At 50.3% G+C, this 25,483-nt stretch overlaps 1 protein-coding gene across 1 annotated transcript in view; it reads right to left on the bottom strand.

Annotated features, from left to right (window-relative positions):
* Nucleotides 1-601: 601 nt before the first annotated feature.
* Nucleotides 602-25,483, bottom strand: part of PLXNA2 (plexin A2) — a 99,083-nt gene continuing 74,201 nt past the window's right edge. Inside the window, exons 16-32 of the mRNA XM_042833739.1 lie at nt 25,195-25,362; nt 24,046-24,139; nt 22,641-22,880; nt 21,920-22,063; nt 20,703-20,937; nt 19,275-19,417; nt 17,961-18,229; nt 15,708-15,774; nt 14,952-15,098; nt 14,317-14,476; nt 14,078-14,181; nt 10,894-10,993; nt 8,588-8,778; nt 7,751-7,920; nt 6,455-6,667; nt 6,193-6,343; nt 602-5,207 (exon numbers count right to left, since the gene is read on the bottom strand). Coding sequence (XP_042689673.1) covers nt 5,112-5,207; nt 6,193-6,343; nt 6,455-6,667; nt 7,751-7,920; nt 8,588-8,778; nt 10,894-10,993; nt 14,078-14,181; nt 14,317-14,476; nt 14,952-15,098; nt 15,708-15,774; nt 17,961-18,229; nt 19,275-19,417; nt 20,703-20,937; nt 21,920-22,063; nt 22,641-22,880; nt 24,046-24,139; nt 25,195-25,362 — 2,692 coding nt within the window. The 3' untranslated portion in view covers nt 602-5,111. The remainder of the gene's footprint in view (nt 5,208-6,192; nt 6,344-6,454; nt 6,668-7,750; nt 7,921-8,587; nt 8,779-10,893; nt 10,994-14,077; nt 14,182-14,316; nt 14,477-14,951; nt 15,099-15,707; nt 15,775-17,960; nt 18,230-19,274; nt 19,418-20,702; nt 20,938-21,919; nt 22,064-22,640; nt 22,881-24,045; nt 24,140-25,194; nt 25,363-25,483) is intronic.

Here is a 25,483-nt window from a genome sequence, read left to right as displayed (position 1 = left end):
TCATTAAAGTTGACAGACAGCTGCTGGAGAAGTCACTTGCTGATTCCTACCACTCAGCAGACGCCTCTCAGCATTTGCTCAAACGTTAGCTTGAATTTATGAAATGAAAGCAAACGCGTTTTACCGTGAGGACCAATCATCTCAATGGGGAAAGAAATGAAGGGCCCACCTGATCGATTGGCAAACACCATTTGCGTGCTCATTCCCACCACCGAGCGCTGCCGATCCGGATCCTGTATTCTCTGTCCCATGCAAGGAAAGCTGCCCGGAGGAGGGACCTTCTGCTGCCTTCAGGATGACATCTAGCACTTCCTGAAGACATGGAGCAAAAAACCCTGCAGCGGAGGATCTGAAAAAGCAGAAAGAGGGGCCAAACAAAGCTGCAGCCCCCTCCCCTTTGTCCCTTCACCACAGACAAAGCTCGGCCCCACCGACCCCCGCGTGCCCACCTGCACCCAATGAGCATTCTCACCTCATCACAGCCAAGTATTTCCTGTTGCAAAGGCAGAACTGCTGCACACCACGCGGCAGAACAGAAGGACCCACTCACGCCGTGCTTTTTGTTGTTGTTTTTTTAACCAGTAAACTTTATTTATATATAACAACAGTACAAAGTGAGTCCTTGGCTTGCAAAATAGGAGTGTTTCATATTTACAATAGGTACACAATAATATATTAGAATAATAACAAAACCCCCTTTTTCCTTGGAACATTTTTAAATACTTAAACTTTCTTACATTTTTTTTTTTTATTTTTCCACAGCACTTATAAAAACAACAACCAAAAAATAAACCAAACAAACAGACAATCATCTTAAAAAAAAATATATAATACAGAACTCCAGTGTGTCAAGTATAATGGGAGGGGAGGAACCAGAGAACAATAAGGTGGAATGGGTACGGATACAAATCCATTCGTTATTCCTGCCAACACACAACCCCTAGAAATGGCATCATTTACTGTAAGGAGCGGGGCAGAAAAACATAAAAATCTGTTCCACGATCGATACCTCTACATTCTATGACATTATGGGGCCTCGTTTCTGGGGATCCCAGAAGTTTTAGTACCTGTGTGTTCCCTCCCCTTTGGAGGCCCAGAGTTTGGGGCACTGTCCATGCAATGGATGGACCCTGCAGATCAGATGCTGCAGGAAGACACGTTTTGTCATTATTATATTCCACTTTCAGAAAGGAAGAAGGAGAAGGGGGTGACACGGGGACAAGAACAAGCACACAGACACTGCCGTGCCCACAGCATGGCCACAACACCTGCCACCCTGTGCCACCCTGTGCCAACCCATGGTGCCATGTGCTTTGAGCAGCGCCTTCCACGAGGAGAAAATCCCTCTGAGGACTTCCATCCTCTTCCCCTCTAAACCCAAACCACACCGAAATCGTGCGTTCAGCTTTGCTCAGCCCAGCGGATCCAGAACGCATCTTCTTCACAGCGTACACCAACATCCTTAATCTCATTATTTTCCCATCCAATGTCCAGTTAAAATAAAGTCCTGCCTACGTGAGAGCAGGACAGCACGGGGCAAAACGGGGCTCTCACCAAGGACACATCCATGGCTCTCCCAGCTCACCCAGCACGCATCCACAGGCAGGGCAGCAGCTCCCTGCCTCAACGGTTCACAAACTGTGGCACGAACGCCATTCCCAAACTGGATGGCAAATTTTGTGGCATTTTAGCGCATCTTTGATATCAATTACTTAACCATCCCCAAACACTTTTTTCTTTTCTCCAAGGTACGGCCACTCATGAGTCCTCACGATGCCCTCTCTTGCTCCACTCGGTCCATTTTGAGCTGAGCACTGGGAATGGAGTGGAGAGAGACCAGCAAGCAGGAGTAGGGCTGGGTGAGGGCTGGAGGCACTGGAGCATCCCAGGATTGCACTGGAGCAGTGGGCAGCTCAGTGCTCTGAGCCTTGGACCGACAGCAAGGACTTGCACTGAGGTCAGCATCACACAGAACACAAACAGAGAGCATTACGTCCTCTTGCTATTGGCTTCCCTGTGCTCACCCAAACTGCTGGGTACGTTACGATGTTTTTGGTGAGGTCCATTTCAAGGCAGGGTGGGTAATTTCTACAGGACCGGGCCATTGTTAAGACAGAGTGTTGAAGGCACTGCTGTGATGGAGGTCTCTGGTGGCTCCGCGCCGGGCAGCTGCGCCTGCCAACCCCACGTGTCCCAGCACCGTGTGTCCCATCCCCGCTGAAGGCCCCAGGGAGTCCACAGCAACCCAGCTGTTTTGATGTGTCCTGCCCTCCTTTAAGCATAAATCCATCCCTTATGGCATGGAGGGGACTGCACCTCTGCACGGTGCTGGGTATTCCACAGCAGGGCTCCTGCAGAGACGAGCTTGCCTGTAAGTTAGACTCTGGTATATGGGCTTTTAATAAAGGCTTTCAAGGTGGAGAAGCATTTGATTAGCACCTTGCTCCCCCTTGGAGTGGGTGCTTTGATAGTACATGAGCAGAAGATTAAATGGAATTATTTAAGCATTGACATCAGGCAGAGAGATTCCAGAAAGTGACGTCTCCCACTTTGATGTCAAAATACCTGAAACGAAGTGAACTGGAGAACCACAACACCAACAGCCCCGCAGGAGGAAGGGGCCACGAGACAGAGGTGAAATCATTTCATCTAAGGCAAAGTCACTGCCCCTCCTGACCAAACCTTGAGTCCATTTGCTGCAGTGCAGAGGAAATGCCCCTTGGAGCTTTTCAGTTTCCTCTTCAAAGAGTAACCGAAGAGTTGGATGCAAGCAGGGCAATAGATTACAAGTTCTTTGCCCCGAGGGGATATGTTGCTTCATCCCATGTAACTGACCATGAAGATCCATAATTCATGGCTACCATCACAAGTAGATGCTCGGTGGTTTATCTACAGACCACTCCTTCCAGTCAGCACCGTGCTGCTTCTACGCCATCCTCCTGATGCCTCCACGGTGATGGATGAAGAGCTATTCCTGCTGTCTTCCGTGGAAACCACTCAGACCTCAGTACCCCACTGTTCTGCAATGAGCTCCTCTTGGTTTCCCTGTTCTCCTCAGCTCCACGCAGCTTGGCCAGGAGACAGGGACCTGGCTGTGCAAAAGCCTCATGGAGAGATGGGCAGTAAGCAAAATGCAGGCTGCATGGCAGCACAGCCAGCAGCATCCAGGTCTTTGCTTTGGGTATAGTCGTATTTTATCAGTCCCACAGAAATAACTATTTAGATCAATATTCAGAAGTGTTTGAAAACCATTTTGAGTGTTCCAGAGTACCATAAGGATTTGGTGAACAGTCTGAACATCAATACTCAAAGCAATGACTACAACAACATACATCCTTCCTACGCCTCTCTCTGCACAGCTCTCCCATCTCAGAGCCTCTCATCACACAACTCAGACTGTGCTGCATGAGGCTGACCACCAGATCTTCCTCCACACTACCAACTGACCCAGAAAAATGCACAGAAGCAAGTGGGCTCAGCATGGCTTTCAGCAAAGGGTCATTACAACACTGAGTTTCCTGAGATGTTTGGATGCGTGTCAGCTCCTCCTGCTGGCCCTGGGACCTCATCCCCTCAACAAGAGCCACCTCACTCCTGGTGCTCACAGAAATTGCTTCTCTTTTGCTGCACGCAGCAGACCGAGGTCCAGACCACCCCACCTGGTGACTTATGGTGCAGCTCCACAGCATCGTGCTCAAATATCCCAAGCATCCAGCGTGCTTCTCCTTGGCATCTGGGAAGAAGCAGTCTGAGGAGGGACTCTGCTGCTGTCAGCTCCCATGGTTGATGCCTCTCTCCCCATCAGGTCCAACGGCCCTGTCCTCCCTGTCGCAGCCTGCGCAGATATCAGCATTTATTACAGAGGGGAATATTTACAGAGCTCCTTCCCATCCTGGCACTCTACAAAGGGACACATAAGCTTTGGTGTCTTTTAAAGAAATAACACTCACAGACATCTGCCTGGCCACAAGAAGACGTGCCATTGGGCCAGCGAAGAACGGAAGGTAAGGACAAGATGCTTGGACAGACACACGGACAGCAGCTGGCACTGACAGCGCTGCCTATGGGTTTCCCTTGTCTAGAGCAGAGATTTCTTTCCCTTCCTTCACGGAAATGAAAGCCATGGGCCTGCCCCGTGGGTGACATCACCTACGATCCCGTGCTTCTCTGGTCCGAAGTCAAACAGAGAATAATAAACAGCATCTTGCCACAGCTCGGCATTTCAAGTATTGCTCACTGTAAACATTGGGTTTGGGGTTGGTTTTACTGCAAAAACCACAGACAGCTCCGCTCTCCTCCTGCCATGGCTGCAAGAGCACCGCGCTTCAACAGGATCCTTCTGCATTCAACAGTAAATGAGATTTAAAATATATATATATATATAGACACCGTATAAATACATAGATAAAGCTGGATTTCAAGACAAGTTGGATGATTGGATGGTTTTGCAATTCACAACAATTTCCTTCTAGTGCCTACAAGTTACTCAGCCAGTGAACTATTTCTGGCTAAGCTGCTATCTTGCTTGTGTGGACAGGTGTGGTGCAAACTTGTGCTCATATTTTTTGTAAGATCCCAATAAGACTGCTGTCTTCCAGACTTTCCAGTTGGTGTAACAGACCATTTGCAGATGCCTGAGCACATCCTCAGGGCATGGCGAGGATGGGACCAGGACCGAACCTGGCTGCCAAGGTAATCTCTGTGGCTTGTGGATTTTGTTCTGATTCTATTTTTTTTTTCCTTTTTTTTTTTTTTTTTCCAAAAACACCTTTAAATAAAGTTTTATTTCCTAATATACATCAGACGATTTTCATGCAAAGCAGCAGCCATGGACACATCCAGACGTTGCAGGTTCTACCTTTCCATGAATACCAGAAGCCATCCACCTCGAGTTAACGCTGATTGCGGTGCTTTGTCTCTTGATCTTCCTGCCTTTTCAAACCAGATCCCATGTGATTTTGAGCGCAGCCAGGCCCTGGGCCATCCCTGCTCCCCTTGATGAGGGTGGTTGTTGGGGTGTGCAGTGCCTTTCTGCTTGTTCTCCCTCTGAATCCCCAGGCATCCGTGCCATGCTCTTGCCCCTCGCTGTCCGTGCGCACTGCAGCCTTCCTTCAGCTCTCGATGGACATGGCACCAATGAGTTGCTCTACTTTGTATGCCAGACGCTGCCTCCGTGCCTGTTCGTCCTGCTCCAAAGCCCCAATGAGCTGACACAGAAAGAAAAAAGAGAAAGAAATCAGTGAGAGAGCAGAGGGTGGGCAGGACTGCAGGGTAGGAAGGCACGAGTAACACGGAGCATTGATGTGCTTCAAGGGGCAGAAAGAGCCTGTGAAAAACACCAGACAGATCAGGGCCCCAGGATGGCAGGGGAACATTCCCAGAGTAGCAAAATGCCCCGTGTTTCCTCAGGAGTAGTTGACAGCAAGAGAAATTGGGATGGAGCAGTAGGGCCAACACTTCCTTAGGATGTGTAGCTTCTGAGGTTCCCCACTGATCATAAATCCCTCAGTCTCACTCTAATAGTTCTGTAGTGGAATATAATTCTTCAGTAACAAATGGTGAAGCAGTGCAGTGAGCAGCCAGCCGTGCTCCTCTGCTTGCTGGGCTGCTCAGTGCAGAGCCCTGTACCTCGGGCTCCACATTCCTCGTCTCATTTAGCATGAAAGTTATGGGATTTTAAAATCTAATTGGAAAAATGCTACAGTACTGTATCACAAATGCATACATGCAATTAAATGACAAAACCCTTCCTTTTAATGGACATAATTGCAAAATAGGTTCTTTTTGCACTGAAATGAAGGGGTGGAACAGATGGTGAGAACTTGGTTTCAAGTGAAGCATTCATTAAATGAGCTCAGACTGCCAGGAATTCTGTGCAAACAGGAGTGAGCACCAATGCACCAGGGACTTGTACTATGCTGTTCCCAAAGGACAGGGACATTCAAGGGGAGTTTCACTGGGTCACGAGGATTTTTTTACTGCATTTAGGAGTGAGATGCACTTGTGCCAAGGCTGAGGAATGGAGTTGCTCACCCAATATTTCAGCTATCAGTTCTCCTGGGACAAATGCTACAGAGCAAGACCTGAGCCTCACTGCACACAAACAGAACAGATGTGGGCACCAGCCACACAAACTACAGCCATGCTGCAATGAGGGGAATGTCCCCATGTCCCCTTCCCAAGGGCACCCACCTCCTCGCTGTATTTGCTGACGTAGGAATAGATCTCGTTGAGTGCGCTCAGCATGTTGAACTCAGCTGAATGCAGACGTGACTGCTCAGCCAGGTATGCATTCATGTCCTGGTCGCTGATGGCTGGCAGCTTGGCAATGTCTGCATAATACCTGCAGGGACCAAAGGCTCGGTGAGGAGCAGGGAGGATAAAATACCCCCTCTTCTCCTTGGGATCTTGTCACTGGGATGCTATGACTCCAACCTCTCCGCCCAGCTCCTACCTCTCCACCCAGCTCTTGTAACTGGGGATGTCCTTGGCGTACAGCAGCTTGTTGGATGGGGAATCCTTGCCCAGGCGGTGCTCGGAGGTGGAGCATGAGTCCATGAAGGTCTGAGCCACAACCGAGAGGCAGGCATCCGTGATGCTGCCTTTGTGGATGTCAAAGACGAACTGCGGGTTTTTGATCACGTTCACCCAGAAGCGGAGAGGGAGGCTGCAGGGAAACCAAGAAACAAAACTGGATGTTAAGAAAAGCCTGAACAGATCCTTCCTGTGCTGTGCATTCCCTCTGTGGTGGCCGAGGAGTGGGGCTGAGCCCGGGGCAGTGTGGTCACCTCTGTGCCCATCATCGGCTTTGTCCCCAGATCCCAAGGCCTTCACAATCAAAGGGGAATTATTATTCCTTTTTTCTTTGGCTGTACAGCAGGATCAAAAAAGCAGCTGCTGCCTTCTATTACCTTTCAAGTCTTGGCTCTCTCCATCCAGCTATGCACGGAGGGCTGCAGCCTTAACTCTTACTGCACCACGGGCCAGCAGCTCAGCTGCACTCTGCAGTGCCCATGCCCTCCCCTCCATCGCATCAGCTCTGTCCTGCAGCTCCTTCTGCTCTGACCTCCTCCAGCAGCCTACGCCTCTCTCCATCCTCCAGAACAATTCTGGCATTGCTGCTCTGCTCCATTTCCCCTCTGCTCCATTCCCCAGCAACCCTGCAGCTATCAGCACCCAGCAGGGTCAGAGCCCACATGTGGGTCAGAGCCCCCAGCGGTGCCAGCACAGAAACCCCCACCCCACGGTGCTTTCCTTGTCACTGCTTCAAGAAGACTCATCTCTATTTGTGATTCAAACGTTTTTATCCTAATAACTCCTTCTGATGCTTTCAATAAATTGTTTTTTTGCTCCCCACTGCCTTAGCAGGGAATGCAGCTTTTGCAGACATGGTGATTAGAGGCTTTTAAAGCCATGTGGGACTTGGGGGAATGCACAAAGTCTTCAGGGAACAGCCATTTGTTGTGGGCTTTTTTTTCCTTCCCCTCTCTTGCAGAGGTAGATTTCCAACCCACAGAGCTTTTAATCCTAAAATAACAGAAGAGCAGAGCTGTAATAGCTCCATTGTTTGGGGAAGGCTAAGCTCAGGATTGGCACTCAGAGCCCCATCTGTGTGGGACAGCAGTGCTGTGAAGGGGTCTGCATGGCTCCGTGCTGCATTTACGCACTGGGGCTACAGCGCCGTGTTGCTCCGGCCCTTCTGACAGCTCTGCCATCAATTTTTCCCCCCACCACAACAGCCACATCTTACCAATTGCTCTTCCAGGTGTGCCGTACATCTGTGTCGTGGATGCCGTGCTTATCTGCCTGCTCGTCCAGGAAGTCAAACATGTACTTGATGGCCAAGGGGAGCGCGCTGCCGCGGTGCACCGTGCTGAACAGCGTCTCAAAGAGGTCATCCACAAACTTCTGCAGCGTGCCCTGATGGGAGCAGCATGGCAGCTTTTGTTTTTTGGGGATGGCTTTTTTTTGTTTGTTTGTTTGTTTTGGTGAGGGATATTTTGGGATATGCCTGCTTGGTAGTTGCTAATTTGGGATTGATGTTAGAAACTGCTGTTGCATAAGTACTCCAATTTTGGGGGCTTGCCTGTATCCTACAGCAAAGCATATGTATGGGTTTTTTATACCACTGAAAGGAAAGCGAGCTTGGTTAAGTTGCTTTATTGTTATTTCACAGAATGGCCGGGGCTGGAAGGGACCTTAAGGATCACAAATCTCCAACCCCCTGTCACAGGCAGGGCCACCAACCTCCCCTTTAATACCAGACCAGGCTGCCCAGGGCCCCATCCAACCTGGCCTTGAACACCTCCAAGGATGGGGCATCCACAGCCTCTCTGGGCAAACAGCTATTTAAACAGCTCAGTTTAGAAACTGGGCTTGCACTGCTGATAAGGGGGAAGCATTCATAAACTCAGGGGTAAATTTGAAGGTTGGAACTGGGTGATGTTTGAGGTCCCTCCCCATCCAAGCAACTCAATGGCTCTATGGAAATGAACCCCCAGGGCATGGCAGGGGGCTGAGGATCCCCAGTGACCACATGGACATCCCTTCCTGGGCATCTCCCAGGCAAGCTTAGCACACCATTTACCTTTGTAGCCAGCAGCCTTGTCAGGTAGATCTCGGACACCATCTTGCTGCCCCGGTCCCCCTCCTTCTGGTCACCATGGTCGTGGTTTTTCACCAGGTGCCAGACTTTGACACCACTCTCCAGGTCTGGGGTGATCATGGGGGCTCGGGAGCGCAGGCTGTCAGGGCTGCCAGTGTAACGGAAGGTGGAATCTGAGTGTGAGAGGAGAGAGCACGCTCAGTGTAATGCCTCCTTCCACCTGCCTCTGCTCGGGGATGGCACTGCTCTCGTTAATGCCAGAATCATCTGCTCTGATTTGTTTTTGCAGGGCAGTGGAATGCAATACCGTACAAAATGAAATTTGCCAAAATAGGCCGTGCACTTATAAACAAAGCACATGCTGGTCTTCACCAAGAACAGAATCCCCCAGACTGAAGCTTTCTCCTTCTGCACTCAGATGTGAGGCTTCTCCCCCTGCATTTTCATCCCTTACCTGCAACACAACAGCTCCGTGAGGGATGATGCCCCATGATCCCAGCTCATGCACGCAACACCATCGTCTCCCAATACCAATATTTTGTACATAGTAAGTGCAGAAGAAATGGTTCTTCTTCCTGAGGCTTTCTTAGAGCAACTGGAGCTGGACTCTGATCACAGAGCCTCATAGAAGCAAGGAGCAGAGGCAATGGGATCTACCCTATTGGCACGGAGACCAAGAAGGGATGAGGGATGTGGAACTTGCCAAGCGATGTGCCACCCCGGACACCATCCTCTGTGAGCCAAGACAAGGTGCTAACAACTCGGCGAGGCCAACGTGAGTCATGCACTGCTCATTTTTGTACTCTCACTGAATTCCTTTGTTCTGTGGGAACCTTGTGTGTTCTCCTAAGTTGAGCCTTCAGTTTGCTGCTTGCCCTTCCCAGCAAGAGGAAGGAGATCAATCATAAATCAGCCAGGGGAAGTGTGCAGCTCATTACAAAACTAGCTAGATTTTCATCCCTGATTAGGGCTTAGATAAATGAGTACTCCAACTGATATAATTAAGGAGACAGACAGGGGGACGGCTAAGGAAGCATCTAGTAATTCTATTTTTAAGCGTAGCTCTGTACTGATATATAATGGGGAAAGTAAATAAGTATCTCATTTAAATTCTGTCGGCGCAATTAGAAGTATTAATCTTAACGGGAGGAATGATAATTCACATTGGTGGCTCACAGAGGCTTTTTCACGTGGCAGAGATCGATGAGCCCTGAGGACTCCTGTGGTGGTGTGACCTGGCTTTGGTTTTCCCATCCCCTGCAGAGCCAAAGCAGTGGGCTGCAGTTGTGTTGTGCTGCCCAGCAGAAACGTTCTGGACCAGAAAGCCTGACTGAGGGCTTTCCTGCAACAAGGATGCCCAGTTTGAGAGAATAAATTGTTTGGGGAGCTATAACCAGGACAGGGAGACGGGTTTGCCAGGAGCCCCCTCTTCTGCACAACGCTCTGCATAATGCAAGATAATGAGAATCAGCGTGCTAGAGATTTTGCCACCGCTGCCTTTTATGAAAGTATATTATTACCATCATTGTGGATTTAGCACTATAAATGCACACCTGGCACCTAGCAGACTCATTTATTCAGAGCGTGGAGTCTTTAGGGACCATCTGCAAAGTGCCTTAACCGTGCCATTATGCAAATAACCAATTCCCAGGAGCACGAATGCTAGCGCATCGAGTTCACACTGCTGTTACCATTTCTGACCCATTAGCTGAGATGTCAGGATCCTCCACTTACAGGAAGAACAGATGAAGGAATTGTTATTTTTTCCCTCCCCTGCAGCCCTGCTTACAAAGAGAACAGAGTCTGCTCTCCTTGCAGAAAGGTGCTGTGGTTGATGGCTGGACATGGTGATCTCAGAGGTCTTTACCAACCTTAATGACTCTATGGCTCTAGGTGCAGCACCCTCTGAGCCAAAAGCCATTCCCAGGGCCTTCCCCAGTCCCACATTCCCATGGGCTGCTCATGATGTGCTCCTTGGTGCTTCCTTTTCCCCTCTCAGATTCGTAGACTCATAGAATGGCTGAAGTTGGAAGGTACCTTAAAAGATCATCTAGTTCCAAACTCTCCGCTCCTTTCTGCTGCTCTGCTCACAGATGGAAAAGCCTTTGCAAAAAGCCAGCAGCGAAGCACATTTTTTCTGTTTGGCACACAAATGCAGTTTCCTTCTGACAGAGTGCTGCAGTTCTTTGGGGCAAGCTGCTGCTTTTTTTGCACCTGATTCTTTCAGGCCAAGGCAGCCCCTACACCCACCAAGACACATCCTTGTTTAAAGCAGCTCTGCTCCTCACCATATCTGCTGATGGATGTGCGGGAGATGCTGGCGGAGGCAGGGATGTTGTAGGAGGAGGTCTGCTTGGGGACAAGAGCCACAACAGAGCGGTCTGACACCTGGGGAGGGGAGAGAGAAGAGGTGAGCCAGACAGTGCAGACAACAGAAATGCTCAGGTTGGCACAGAGCTGATGGCACAACGCTGGGTTCCTTGGGTGAAGGAGAAAGGTCTTGCTGGCAGCCCTGGGCTTCTGGTGCTGAGCCCCATGCTGGGTCAGACCCTTAGGAGCAGAGATCAAAGGAAAGCAGTGATAAATCAAGGGACAGATTGAAGATTGCTTTGGTCATTCTGATTTAAGATTGCGTTTTATGCAACAAAAATGAGAATCTCAAGAATTGTTGTGATCCAATTCAAGTAACAATGCAGAGGGAATAAAACAGCCCTGATAATGTTACGGGCCATAAAACATTCCTATTAAACCATTTTTTATTTTAACAATTTTTATGAACTTTAGAAGTTTGATTTACAGCCCAGAGTGTCACACAGCCATCTTTCAGGGGTATTAAATCGTCCATCCCTCTGCTGCTCCAGAGAGGGAATTAAATGCTGGGAAGTCCAACCATAAATGAACATTAATGCTAACAAGGTTTGGTTATGGCAGACTTTAGTAGCCATGTTTAATTTTATCCTCCCAATAAATCCAACAGCCACTGGGTGTTTCTTAACACATTTCTGTTAATTAAGGACCTGTGGGTCTCGTGGGAATCTCTGCACCCAGCACTGCCTGCAGCACAGCTCCTGCACCACGGCCCTGCTGTGCATTACGATGAAGTTTCAGGCAAATGGGTGTTGTTATTATTGCTAACGAGAGTGGAAATAACAGCCACTTGTGTTGCACAGCACAGAAGCGAGATATTTCTGAGCAAAACACTCCCAACACCTTTCTCATTTCCTCCGCTGCTCCTGCCTCACTCCATCCAATTTATTAAGTCAATGGAAGGAACAATCAGTGGCCATATTATTATCCAGGGGTGTCATTAGCTGCCCCTTCAGCTCAGCTCCACCTCGGAAGCTGAGCACTGGGATGCAACCCAGGGTGGGGACAGCATAGGTCCCCATGCCCTGAGCACTGCCACTGACTGAGCGCAGGGTGCAATGGCTCAGCCAAAAACGCTGACCTACAGAGCAGTGTCTTAGGGAACACAAGCTCCTTTCCCACCTTATTCTGCTGCTGCCACGCTGCCGTTAAACCCAACTTCAGAAATATTCTGATTCTTCCTTCCCCCAGCTGGAAACCTGCTGCACAATATGCCTTCAGGAGAGGAAAGATTGGAGCTGGGCTGCCACCTCTGTGCCACCTCCCAGCAAGATGCAGCCCAGCAGCTCCACGGCCGTATCCTCATTTCTGATGCTCCTTCCCTCTCTGCTTCTAATTTGTCACTTAAAGCAGTTTTCTAATCTCTCAGCCCTTCCAGGCTCTTGGTACCTGACAGGTACTCATGCTCTGCTGCCTCCTAGTTAACCCTGCACGAGCTACTGTAAATCATTCAATATTCAATTCAGGGTTTCATTTTTCTTCAGTAGAGCCACACAGGGCGGGATTCTCCCATGAGGTTTAATGTCACAAACCAAAAGGACACTGCATAAAGGTAATACAACGTGGTTCAAAAGCTCCAGAGACTTCAGCAAAGCACTGCACCTATTTAACCCATACGCCTATTATAAAAATGAGGAAATAAGCAGCAGGCCTACAGCTCTCTATATCATTCTATAAAGTGGTTCAAAAATATTACAGAGGGCGAAAATGCCCTTTTAAATCCTACCCAGCTTTTGCATCCCACGAAGAGTACATTTTGCCAATTGAGGCAGATATATGGTGGGTTGTTTTGGCTTTTTTTTTTACCAGCCTAAACACGTAGAAAATGAAATATGTATGTATATAAATCTAGAAATCATCTCTCCAGTCCTCCAGAAGCCAGCAACAGCCTCCATCCCCCTCCTGCAGCTCAAAGCACAGATGTGCTGTATGCCACTCGCCCTTCCCTGCTGCCCTGCAGCTCTCCATGCTCTGTGCCATGCATTTTCTGCAGCCCAACAATCCTGGCTTAAGTAACCAAAGAGCAGAGCCGGAGGCAGCACTGATTTTATACCCCCTTCTAAGCAGTGCCTTTGCCCAGCATGTTTGCTTTACTGTGCAGCCCTGGAGCATCTGTATTTCTGATACCTAATAAAAACATTTATTACTGGAACAGAAAAAAAAAAAAAAACCAAAAACATAAAAAAGGATAAAATGGTAGAAATACCAAAAGGAAAAAAAAAATAATAAAAATCGCTGCTGTTTGTTTTTGGCAAAAGCTCTGCCTCGGCGAGATTCCTGTTGCAGTGCAGAGAACTTGGCTTTGTTTCATGGCTGAAACAGCTCCATTCGGGCTGCACGGAGCTGTGGCCAGAGCCATGTGTGACTGCTGCCTATTTAGGTACTTGGCAGCAAACTTCCACTTTGTTCCAGAGCAAAGCTGACACTCAAGTGGCAGGAATAGCTGCGGTGCTGTGAGTGCTGTCAGGACTTTGTTTATTTTAAGGCCAAACTTATGGCTCGGGTTTCCCACAGGCACCAAAATGAAGACGGTCCCTCCCTTAGCACCCAGCTCACATCAGAACATAAGTTTCACTGGTGACTTCCTCAGTTGACTTCTGAAGATCACGAAACCTCACTGCTTCCCTGCATGCTGGATAATCCCTTGCAAATGACAGGTGGAGCCGATGTGAAAAACAACGGAATTCATCTCCCATGATAAGCTGGATGCACAAACCTTCAGGTTCAAGGATTGGTTTATACGGTGCTGGTAGCAGGACTCCTGTGAGCTGACTTGGAAGGCTCTGGGATTTGGAAGGCAGAATCCCCTCTCTTTTCCCTGCTGCCCTCCGTTCTGTGCCCACTTGCAGCCCTACAGGCTCAGCCCTCCCCTTGCTCTGTCTCACGAGCACAGCTAGCAGCTTTAATTTAGCCAATTTTCAACCCTGCTAGGTTCTTTAAGATCCATGTCAAGCTTGCTTTCCTGTCTAATGCAGAAGCACATTGAACCACTCAGGTTTTTCATGCAAATGTGACCTCTCCGTCTGCCTGGAAATTAAATTTCTGCCTTTCTGTTCCTTCATCACGGCAGCCTTCTGGGAGCTGCCTACCCAGGCCTGCTCTCACCTGGTAGTGCAGCAAGGTGTTCAGTCGCTTCCAGTCGCCTTCAATCTTGGTGGTGATGTCTTCATCCTGCAGCACCACGCGTGCGATGCGGCCCTGCCGCCACTCTGCAAGGCAAAAGTGATGGATGCATTGCTCAGAGTGGGGACAGCCATGGGCTCATCCACTTGGCTAACCCGAAGAGCCCACAGAAATGCTCAACAGGTAAAAAGGGACACCCAGAGAAGGCATCAAGCCCCTACCCAAATCCATGTCAACAGCTCTCGGTCGCTGGGAATAGGGGACGTTCTTGTACACCGCATCAAGGATTTTCTCTTTGACCTGGGTGATGGTATCACAGTTCAGCACCTTCACAGGGATCTCTGGACTGTTCTCGTTGTCTGGATTCACACAGTTCAAGATCTGGGAAGAAAGGAGAAGCACACCATTCCCTTAAGGGCTCCACACAGAAGCAGAACAACAGGAACATAGTTCAGTGCTAATGGATTGATGGTTGGATGGCCTTAGTGGCATTTTCCAACCTTAACGACCTTATTAGAATAAGCGTCTGCACAAGAAGCAACCCTCATGGTAAAACCCTGCATCTCTATTTACCTCATTGCAGCTGCACATATCTATATAAATAATTAAGATAGGAGTCCTCGTATGTTGATTTTCCCTTGTTAGAGGAAGGACAGTGGACCAAATAGGATACTGGTACCTACGAGTTGGGCACAACCCCAAGCTACCAGCTAGGGACACTCCTCATTGGACTCTACTGCACTGGCAACAGCAGTGCTCATGGCAGTGCTCCCATAGTGGGCCTGAAGGTCAGCATGGCTCATGCCCAATGGGGAGGACAGCAGCAATCCAGCTCTTTCCCCCAGCATTCACTCACCAGGGTCTTGTACTCAATCTGCTGCCGGATCAGCTTGTCCTCGCTGAGCGAATAGCGGGCTTCCCCCGTGATGGCATCAATTGGGCCCTTCTCCATCTGCTGCTTGATGGCACAGTACAGCATGAAGAGTGGCTCTCCGGCACATTCCTGCACAACGAGACCAGTGGCGAAACCGACCCAGGGGTGAAGTGCAGCTACACCAGGGCTGCTGGCCCACAAAGACATCTTGCACATGATTAATTGCAGCAGAGGCACAGCCCCGTTGCCTTAATCATTAGCACATGTGCAATCGGGCTCAGCCCCCAGCAGCTCCGGCAGAGCACAGCCAAAACTGCTGCTTGATGGCTGTTGTGCTTGGCTCGGTAAAGCTCTACTGAATCTATAGGGCTGTAAAATGAGAATCTGAGATCTTGATCTCATTGTTCGCTCTGATGAAGTAAACTCTGAGGGGGCTTCCAAAACCAAAATTAATTTGCCAAACTATGGAAGCGCAGGCATGGAGGTGCTCAAAGAGGTGCGAGCCCTCCAGAGGGCACAGCCTGGAGTACTCCAGAGGACACAGCTGGGTGATACTTGGTGCAGCCAAAGCCAGGGAACGTGAAACAGAAGAGCAGAAAACCTTTTCATAAGAGAGCCTTTCAGCAGTACTCAAGGAAAGCAACAGAAACTTGATTGCATGAGACTGTTTTCAAGCTCAGATTTGCCCCATGCAGGTGGGAGATCAAAGCAGCTGAGCTCCGCTCCATCCCTCCTTACCTTGAGAAATTTGTGGAGGAGGAAAGCAAACCAATTCGTCAGCATCTTCTCAGCCACCGACTCAGTCCTAGGAAAGCCAGGAGGAGGAGAGGCACATTACCAACAAAACCAAATCCTCGCACAAACCAACCTCAGGAAACAGGAATGGCCAGAGACAGGAGGAGAGGAGCATCCTGCTCCCCACAGCAGCAATACCACCGCTCAGCACAGCTCCCAGTGCACGCAGGCAGCACGATGCAGGCAGCTCATCCCCAGCTGACAGCCCATCAGAGCCCTGACAGGGAACAGGGAGCCTGGGGACACTGAGCTCTGTGCACGTGGTGCAAATTACAGCCTGGCGCAGTAAATCACTGGGATTTGCACTGGGCTGGCAATCAGGGACAGCAGAGTGACAATGGCAGAAAAATTGCAGCTTTATCCCCGGTCCCACCCAGCGTCCTCTCCCCACATTGTGCCCAAGATTATCTTTAATTTCAATACAATAGCTCCTAATGATAGTTTTTAATGCTGGCTCTGCAGGATCCTGTTTCTTTTCCTGGGATAGGGACACCGTGCCTCCAACATCCTGTGCCCAGCAGCGCTGGTGCAGCACTGCAGCAGGTACAGCAGAGCTCTGTGGGTCCCATCCTGCTCCTGATCCTTCCCTGCTCTTCCCTGACTGCTCTGCTGACTTGAAGGAGGGACTGCATCTTGGTATGTATTTATACAGCACCCAGCATGTTTGGGGATGCTGGCATTTAATGAAAAAAAACAAAAAAGCCAACAGGGTTTGATCACAAAGTCAGGCAGATCAAGTGCAAAAAAGGAGGCACAGATTTCAACAAACAAAAACTGACACCAGTCTGCAAAAAAAAAAAAGACCCAGGGTTACGTTATCTATCATCTCTTAGGATCACAACATCTGCCAGGAATTTGCGAAAATGTCTGCAGATCCCCAAAGAATTCCAGCCTGAATTGATTAACTGCCTAAAAACTCATCCTGCAAATTGACACGCGCACTGCTCGCCTGTTTAAATCACTGCCACTGCCCAATGAAGGAGGAGCACCAGCAGCACGCTGCTGTGCCAGCCAGCCACGAGCCACACAAAATGCAGAGGCAGTGACGTAGCCAAGAAAAAGATTAAAACACAGAGTGAAAATCATGCGTTCGGGACGAATACTGATTTAATAAACCACTTTGTTAATAGAATACTAGACTAATAATTAGCCAGGGTGCGGATTAGCACTACTAGCAAGCTACAGATCCAGCTGGGTGCTTGTGGGATGGCTCTGGTGCCCTGCTCTGGCACTGGGAAGCAAGCAAAGCTAAACAAAAAGAGCCCAGAGAACCCCAAAATCAATATGTATTCTACTCATTTTCCCTGCTGTATCTGGGTCTCTCAGCTGCTGCCTGCTGTCTGTGCCAGGAACCAGAGCTGCCATTTGATTTAATGTCAACTTTTTTGCTGTCTCCCATGAGGGGTCACAGTGGAGGAAAGCGAGAGGGGAAAAACGAAGAAGAAAGAGAGGGAGAACTGAGCACTGATTGGCAATGACTGCCACGAGAGAGAGCAATAAATAAAAGCACGCAGTGCCTTGCTTTGTGGCTGTTTGCTGACGATTAAGGAGCAGGGTGAGAAGACACAAATTAAAAGCAAATTTTTGCTTTCTGCATTCATTTGGTTTCCCTGTGCCAGGCGCGGGTTTAGGAGTAGAGTTCTCAGAGCTAACCCACAAGAAGTGGCTGTGAGCAGAGCCATCCTGCTGCCAGCGCAGTGCTCTCTCCCATCTGGGGATGGGTGGGAGGGGAGGGAACGACCCCCAGTGCCATCCCTGTATTTCTGGAGCACTGCAAAGAGCCACCAGGGATGGCTGAAGAGAAGGTGCCTTCCCAGCGACGCACCAAACCACGGGGGAAATTAAGATGGCTTCCTTTCCCGAGATGAGTTATTGCCTCTGCAAACACAGCCAGACTTAAAGCAATTTCCTCTCAAGTATATTCACGATGGTTGGAGGAATCCCTGCTTTTTTCCTGGGGCTGTGAAAATCATCCCATTTCCCTTGGCTGCAAGGTGCCAGCGGGGCACCACGGGCAGCACTCAATGAGACATGGGACAGCAGCAGCTGATGACACGAGCGGGGTCTGGATGAGCATCCTGCCCTTCCCTGCTGGCTCCTCAGGCATTGCCAACCCAACGGCTTCGTCTTCCCACCTGGCTTTTAACCATCACCAAGAGAGCACGCAGCACACGGCAGCGCCAGCCCTCCCGCTACCTGCGCAGCAGCAGCTTGGGGTGGTTCTTGTTCTCCAGGTTCTTCTCGATGAGGTCGGACAGCAGCTGCTTCAGCACATCGGTGGCGTATTCCAGCCGGCCCTGCAGCCCCGTCATGATGAGCGAGGCCACGTTGCCGCGGTCGCGCATGGAGAAGCTGCGCTGCAGCTCCAGCGTGCGGATGAAGGTCAGCAGGAAGACTTTGTTGTTGATCAGCTGAGCGAAGAGCTTCAGGGCTTTCTCCACGCTCTGCTGCCCGTTCCCTTGGACCTGTGGCAGAGAGCAGCCATCAGGAGGGGAGAGGACTGGAAGGCACCGCGTGCACAGGACCCTTTGGTTTCAGACCAAGCTGATGGGACCCACGGCACTGCGCAGAAGTGATGAAGAGTGGGGTGATAACAAAGGGGTGATGCTGCTGTCCCACCCCATGGGACACCCACTGGGGCGCTTCCCCACTGCCCTGGGTTACACTCTACTGCCAACAGCCCTACAATGAGTAATTTTGCTTGTTCTCCACAAAAAAGTGGCACACTTAAAAGTAAATTAAACACCAGTTTTGATTATTGCTTTACTATGGGGCAAGTGTAAAAAATTGAGCCTTTCAACCAGTTCCAGACTCAATGTAATTCATTACAAATGGATGAGCGGCGTTAAGCCTCTCTTTACCAAACATCTTGGAGAATTATGTATTGGTTTTACTGATGTTACATAATCAAGCAACTGTGTAATTGGCAACACATTTATCACTTCTGCAGTTCTATTTTTCATGCGGAAAAAAACAAATATGAAGCATTCATATTCATTTGCTAGAGCTTATATGGCGATGGCAGCAGCAATAATGGGTGGGACTGGGAAACTCAGGGCATGGAGATATGAGTCCAAAGGCAGCAAATGGTGGCCCCTTGGGAAGGAGCCAGATTTAGTGGATGAGTACTGAAGAGCCCTTGCATGAGTGCACAGAGCAGTGGGACCTCAGTAAAGCCCTGAGAGGAACGAGGGCACTCACTGACAGCACAGCCAGAGGCAGCCCATGCCCAGGCACTGCGCTTGCCCTCCTGTGGGCACGCCATGGAACAGCAGCAGGAGGATTCTTGGGCTGAGGAGCATCTAAAAGGACACCAGGAATTCATCCAGCATCATTTGCTGCTGGCCTAGAGCAATACCCAAACCAGTATCCAAACTGGACGAGAGGAACCAAGCAGTGCCTGATGAAGATATAACGCCAAGCTCTTGGCTACAATGAGCTCGGGGTTCATCCTGCTGGCCCCACGGTTCCTAACAGGGCTGGGGGAGGAGATCACTGCCCACCCGTTACCTCCAGCTCCCGCAGAACGGGGTGATCCTCAATGCCAGGGAAGAGGACCCTCATGGCATACGTCCGGTAGTCGAGGTATGGGATGCCAGAACGGTCCAGGTCACTGGTTAACTCATTGATGTCTGTCTGCAGCTCTGCAAAAGCTGTTTGGGAAGAAAAGAAAAAGGAGAAATGCAATGCAACACGGGCTCAGAGAGCAGGCAGCAGCGGGTGCAGAGCAGAGCCTGCACGGAGCTCATGCAGATCCTCACCCTTGCTGGGAGCGAGCACACTGCAGAGAACAGATGCCAGGAACAAAAGATGCTTATGAATTTGTACGCAGTTCACAACTGTGTCTGTGCACCTAAAACACTCTTTAAAAGGCTGCAGATAGAGATGAGGATCTCTTTTCATAACCTGGTGCCTCCCTTACTCTCCTTTCTTCTCCTACCAACAGTTGCCAAAATAATCAAATCCGATGCAGATCAAATCCAAGCAGAAAGCGCCTGTGCAGGCCTAGGGAGGAATTCTTCTTCCTCTCAGAACAGAACTTCAGTGTGGATGTCAGGGTGGTATTTGTGGCCCTGTGCTCATTCTACAAAGCAAAAACCTTTGGCTCAGGAAGGTCTCTGCCCCCAAGCCAGGGTGCACCCATACCAAAGTGAATGGCATCTCCAGAACACATCTCATCCTTTGCCTTTCAAGGTTACCCTTTTAAAATCAGCTGAACGAATCCTAATCAGCTGTTGATTGGGACAGAGCTCAAACTATAACATTTGCAGCTACTTTTCTTTACTTTGGTTTAACTTAAGCTCCTTTCCAGAACACACAGTTTCTCTGCAGCCTGACCTTTACAGTGAGGGTGACGGAGCACTGGAACAGGCTGCCCAGGGAGGTGGTGGAGTCTCCTTCTCTGGAGATGTTCAAGACCTGCCTGGATGTCTACATGTGTGACCTGGTGTAGGGAGCCTGCTTTGGCAGGGGGGTTGGACTCGATCTCTGGAGGTCCCTTCCAACCCCTACAATTCTGTGATTCTGTGACCCTTCCCCACTCTCCATCTCATTCTGTGCCTTTTCTGGAGCCCTAAAAAGCCATTAGAGAAGGGAACACGTTGTGCAGGGCACCCTGGGGCTGCTGCAGCCCTCACCACACGATCGAGGCACGCTGCTTAAGCAGGATCAAGCTCTAATCCTATTCTCTGCACATTAGGCAGGCAGAGGCCTTGTCTGCCACTTGCTCTCATTACTGTTTCCCTGTGGGAGCACGTGCCCTATTGCCAATGTTAGGCAATGGGGATGGCTTTGGTAAGGACCGCTGGAATGGCTGCAGGGGGGACTAAAGCAGGGGTCCCAGTGCCCAAAGAGGAATCAGTCCCCAGATAGAAGGGGGAATGGCTTGATGGGAGGAGGGAGGACCAGCGTCCAGGTTTGGGGTGATGGGATACTGACCCTCTTTGCACTCCAGTGCCACTCGGGACTCCAGGTTGTCCATCTGCATCTGCAGCCTCTTGAGGGTCAGGTCGTTCTCCCGGGACTTGCGCTTGTAGGCGATGAGCACGATGATGACGATGATGAGGAGCAGGCTGCCGCCGGCCGCGATGCTGACGATGGCTGGCAGGGTCAGCAGGCTGTCAGAGGTGATGCTCACCGAACCGGGGGAGAAGATGATGCCGCCGACACGCACCTGCAAAGCACCAGGGAGGTAAGCAGCAGCTTCTTTGGGCCTGCCCAAATCCAGGGCAGGCAGCACAGATGTCTTGTACATTTCTATGGTGGATACACAGCACGGCTGCGGCTGCAGCAGCACCAATTGCCTCCAGAAACAAAGAGCGCAGCACAGCGAGGCTTCAAGCCATGATAAATGTGCCAGCCCTTCACTATCTGGGCTTTGTTCGTATTATCTGATGGCTCCATTTGACTTTCAGTTTATAGCTTTCAACTCCCTTTTGTAACCTGTGAACGTTTGTGACCCACTGACAATTTCCCTGACAAGTAACCAGAGCAAAGGGAGAGAGAGGGGGGAAGAGGAGCTGGGGGGGGGGCCGTACACAAGGGCCAGGTTCTCTTGGATGTGCCCAGGCCACAGATGTGAGCTGTGCTTCTGCGAGCCACAGTGATAACTGAATAGTTTTTGGATGCTGAACTTAAAGAGAAATAAATCACAATTGCAACCTCATCGGGCTTTGCTCGAGCGCCTTTACAACTGAGTGCTCAGTCTGGGGAAAGCAGCAGTGCCCAAAACCAAAGCGAAGCATCCTGATGAGCAGTCCGGACCTCCTGGCTCCTTCTGCCTCAGGAAAAGCCAAATCCTCCTGCCACCCACTTGGCAAAGCAGATCTGGCTACAAGGACTGCTAAAATCCCTTCCAGCTCTACAGGAGGGGAACACAGCACACTACAGCTCATCTTACCAGGGAAAGGCTGGAGTCTGGGGCTGAATGCCCTCAATATTTATTCTTTTTGGAAGGCTTTGACAGTGGGCAGCGAGTCTCAAGGAGGCAATAAGAAGTTTCACCACGCTAATCCTCATCAATATTTTAAGCTTTCAATTAGACAGCCATAAAGATCTAAAATCCTGCAGTCTTTGGACGAGAAATTGCACTCAGCTCTGAGCAGGTCAGGAAGGAGGAGGAGGAAGGGGCTCTGATGGCAGCGGTCGGTGCCTACCGTCACTTTGTGCTGCCCGCTGAGGGTCGGTGGCTCACACAGCAGCTGTGTTTCAGACACGGTGACGGTGCAGGGCGTCTCTCCAACCAGCACTGTGTAGTTGAGTTTGGCTCCTCCAGAAGCAGGCGGGCACAGGTTTTTGCCCTGGCAATAGAGGTGGAGAAGACTGTACAAGGATGCGGTGCGTTTCCCTGCTTTTCATTCCCACTCCCTGCTGGCACAAACGATGGGGGCTCCTCTTAGTGTATCCTGGTCTCCAAACAGGGACAGAACTCCCCCACTCATTGCTTTCTGGGCCCTCCTGAGTGGAAGCTTTGCATGCTTCTAGAGATTTCTGCATGGCCACTGCATGAAAAACCTTTAATGGCTTTAGTGAGATCGACAGAGCACTGGAGCAGGCTGCCCAGAGAGGTGGCAGAGTCTCTGGAGATACTCAAAACCCACCCAGATGCGATCCTGGGCAATGTGCTCAAGGGAACCTGCTTGAAGCAGAGGGGTTGGACTAAATGATCCCAAGTGGTCCCTTCCAACCTCAACTATTCGGTGATGCCACCACATGGCATGCATGTGGGTTTTCTCTCACTGAGCTCTGCTGGTGAGAGCCATAGGGTACACACAGATATGAAACACCAAAGTGCATTTGGCTCTGCTGGGTTTGAGGAGCTTCCAACCCCATCCCAGCACCAATCCCATCCCATGGGATAAGCAGAGGTCCCCTTACCTTCAGGATGATGGGTGACCCCGGCTTCTGCTCCAGCATCCCACTGGAGCTCAGGGGCTCAAAGGTGGGGTTGGGGTAGTAGATGAACTTGGTGTCATTGTAGACCCGCAGGGACTGCACGTTGTTGAAGATGAAACCAAACTCATCGGGTCGCTCGACGGCATCCATGGTGGGCCGGGGCTCGGGGGCCAGGGCAGGTGCAAGGCAGCTCAGTGCTGTGGCATTCAGCACCACACATACCTGTGGATGGGACTCTGAGTGGTGCTGGGGAACTGCCCCGTGCTGGGGGGTTCCGACCTGCACAGCGATGCTCCGGGGCCCTACGTACTCCCTGAAAGCTCTGGCAGATTCCAGCTCTGCTGGAGGTATTTAATCGAGGCTCAACACCTTACACCCATCGTTTGGGAAGATTTGCTTCCCGTGCAGCCAGCACAAAGGTGCTGGAGCAGAGACAGAGAGAGCTTCACAATGAGAATGTTTGAAGAAAGGTGGAGGATTGTACACCGAACCACTTGGTCTTTTTTCTTTCCTTCCCAGCTGCACCCTTGCTGGCAGCACTAGCTTTGAAACAGACCTATAATGAACACCTGGCCTCTGCTGCAAATTGGTGATTAGAGGCATCTCTCTGATGTTAGAGATTGAGACAGGCCATCCCCTGACAGCATGGGGCTGGGGCAGCATGGAGGTCACCTCCTGGGGGCTGCAGACACCCCCAGCTCCCCCCAGCCCCACAGCAGGAGCTGCTGGCTTACAGAGCAGCAAGGGGCCAGCCGTAAGTGAAAGATTTCACTCAATTTTGTGCCTTCAGAATTATTTTCGTAACACTGTAAGCGCTAACAGCAAAATGAGATGTTTTTAAAAAGAGCTCAGAATGAAAAGGTCTTTGGGGGGAAGGGAGAGAGGGGATGGGAGACTGCTGCTAACAGCCTTGCCCTTTCCAAGATAATGCAGGTTCAGAAAGATCACTGCATAGAAACAGTATTTTTCAGTTTTTCTTGATCAAAATAATTTCCAAGTGTACTGGAGGTGCAATTTGTATTTGTAACGTACAAGAACATTGCTTTCCACAGCAGTTTATGAACAGTGGAACAAATGGTTTAAATAGAGGCCTTGGCTGGTGCTAGCTGAGATGGAGGCGTGAAAAATAACACCCAGCTTCCCCCAAACACTGGGAGCACCACGTGCAAGGAGGGGAAGCAGTTGGGATGATGGGGTCAGATCCCTGCATCACCAAGCAGAGCTGAGCTAGGTGCAAGTAAATTTCTGTGTGTCGTGACTCCTGCCTCCATGTCTTGCTGCTAAGAGTGGGGCTAAGCATAGGGCAGACCCCCAAGTAGCCTTTGCCAAGCAGAAAGCACAGGTTCCAGTGACAGTGTCAGATGGGACGTTGCCCACAGCTACTCACATTGATGGACTCCCTGCCGTTGTGCTTGACGCGGATGCGCGGCTCTTGGATGATGTCCAGGTTGGAGCCAGTGATGGTCAGAGGCGTGTGCCCACTGCAGGGAAACCAGAGAGCCCTCGTTAGTTGCCTGGTGAAGGGGAAGCCAGCGTTTGGCCACAGGGATGCTCGCTGCTCTCTCAAAGTTGGCACCCCAGGGACTCCCAGCCCATCTCGAGTCGCAGGGCAGCGGTGCCCACGTGAGCCAGCTTTTCTCCTCACAGCTGTGCCCTCTCCCATGGAGGAGCCCTTCAAGGCAGCAGGATGAGAAACGGGACTAAAGAAACCAACTGAGCCGAGACTAAACGTGAAGAACAATAAATTAGTCACGGCGTTTAATGATTTACACAGCGGCGCTTCCAAGGCGCGCGGCAGCGGGCGATGAATGGCGCGTGGGGAGGGAACTGCTGAGCAGCACGCACACAAAGTGCCTTCCACTCCTGGCTGCTCCTTTCATGTGTCAATTGCAGCTGCACAGCCCAAATTCACCAAAACCTCCAGCACCTCCACAGCAGAGCTTTGCTGTTTGGTTGATGCTGTCAGTTTGCCATTCTGATACCCATCCAACCCAAAACGAGAAGTGAGCTTGAATGTGGGCTCAGAGCAACAGAGCTGCTGAGAGGTACTGATTTCCTCCATGGCCAACTTTGAGAAATGATTGGAATTTGAAATGAACCTGAGCACAGCCATTGTAGCAATACCAGGGGATGAGGACAGCCCAGGATTTTAACATCACAGCATCCCAGTCCCATGCAGCTCCCACCAGTTGATGTTGGACAACTACTATGTTCTGATTAACATCAGCTTTCCCATCTCTTCGTGACTGCTGGTTTTATTTTATTCCACAGCCACGAAAAGGAAGCTTTAATGAGCAACTGTGCACTCCTTCAGCAGATGGAAGCAATCTTGGGGCTTTATTCATGCTCCCACAATCCAGGTGTAGGCTGCTATGGCTGTAATTGTCAAGGTAAATGACAACTACTTCAATAACTTCAGATCTGACTTTTGGTCAGTGCAAATGTTGCAGACGTTTGGCACTGAGAGATGCAGGACATGAGTGGTACATGCATTCCCAATGGCACAGGGCAGGTGAGTTCCCCTGAGCTGCATTACCTGGCGATGCTCCACTCAGGCTCAATGTTCTGCACTTTGGGGTCATCAATGTATTCAAACAGCAGCGTCTGCTCGAGCTGAGCACGGTCAACGCTCACAGAGACGTGGACGGACCCCAGGCCGTGTGCTGAGGGTGCTGACAGGCACACAATCTCACTCATGGATCGCCTGCGTGGAAAGGAGCAGAGGGAGTGTCAGTGGGCAGAGAGCATCCCTGTCCCCATGGGGCCACCCCACAGCTCACACGAAGGCAGAACCATCACTGAGCCCTGTGCACCGAGATGCACAA

Source organism: Centrocercus urophasianus, unplaced genomic scaffold, assembly GCF_019232065.1.
Source record: "Centrocercus urophasianus isolate 14NV4802_14NV808 unplaced genomic scaffold, USGS_Curo_1.0 seq_42, whole genome shotgun sequence".
Lineage (NCBI taxonomy): Eukaryota > Metazoa > Chordata > Aves > Galliformes > Phasianidae > Centrocercus > Centrocercus urophasianus.
The sequence above is the reverse complement of the archived record's forward strand: the minus strand, read 5'-3'. Positions and strand labels throughout refer to the sequence as shown.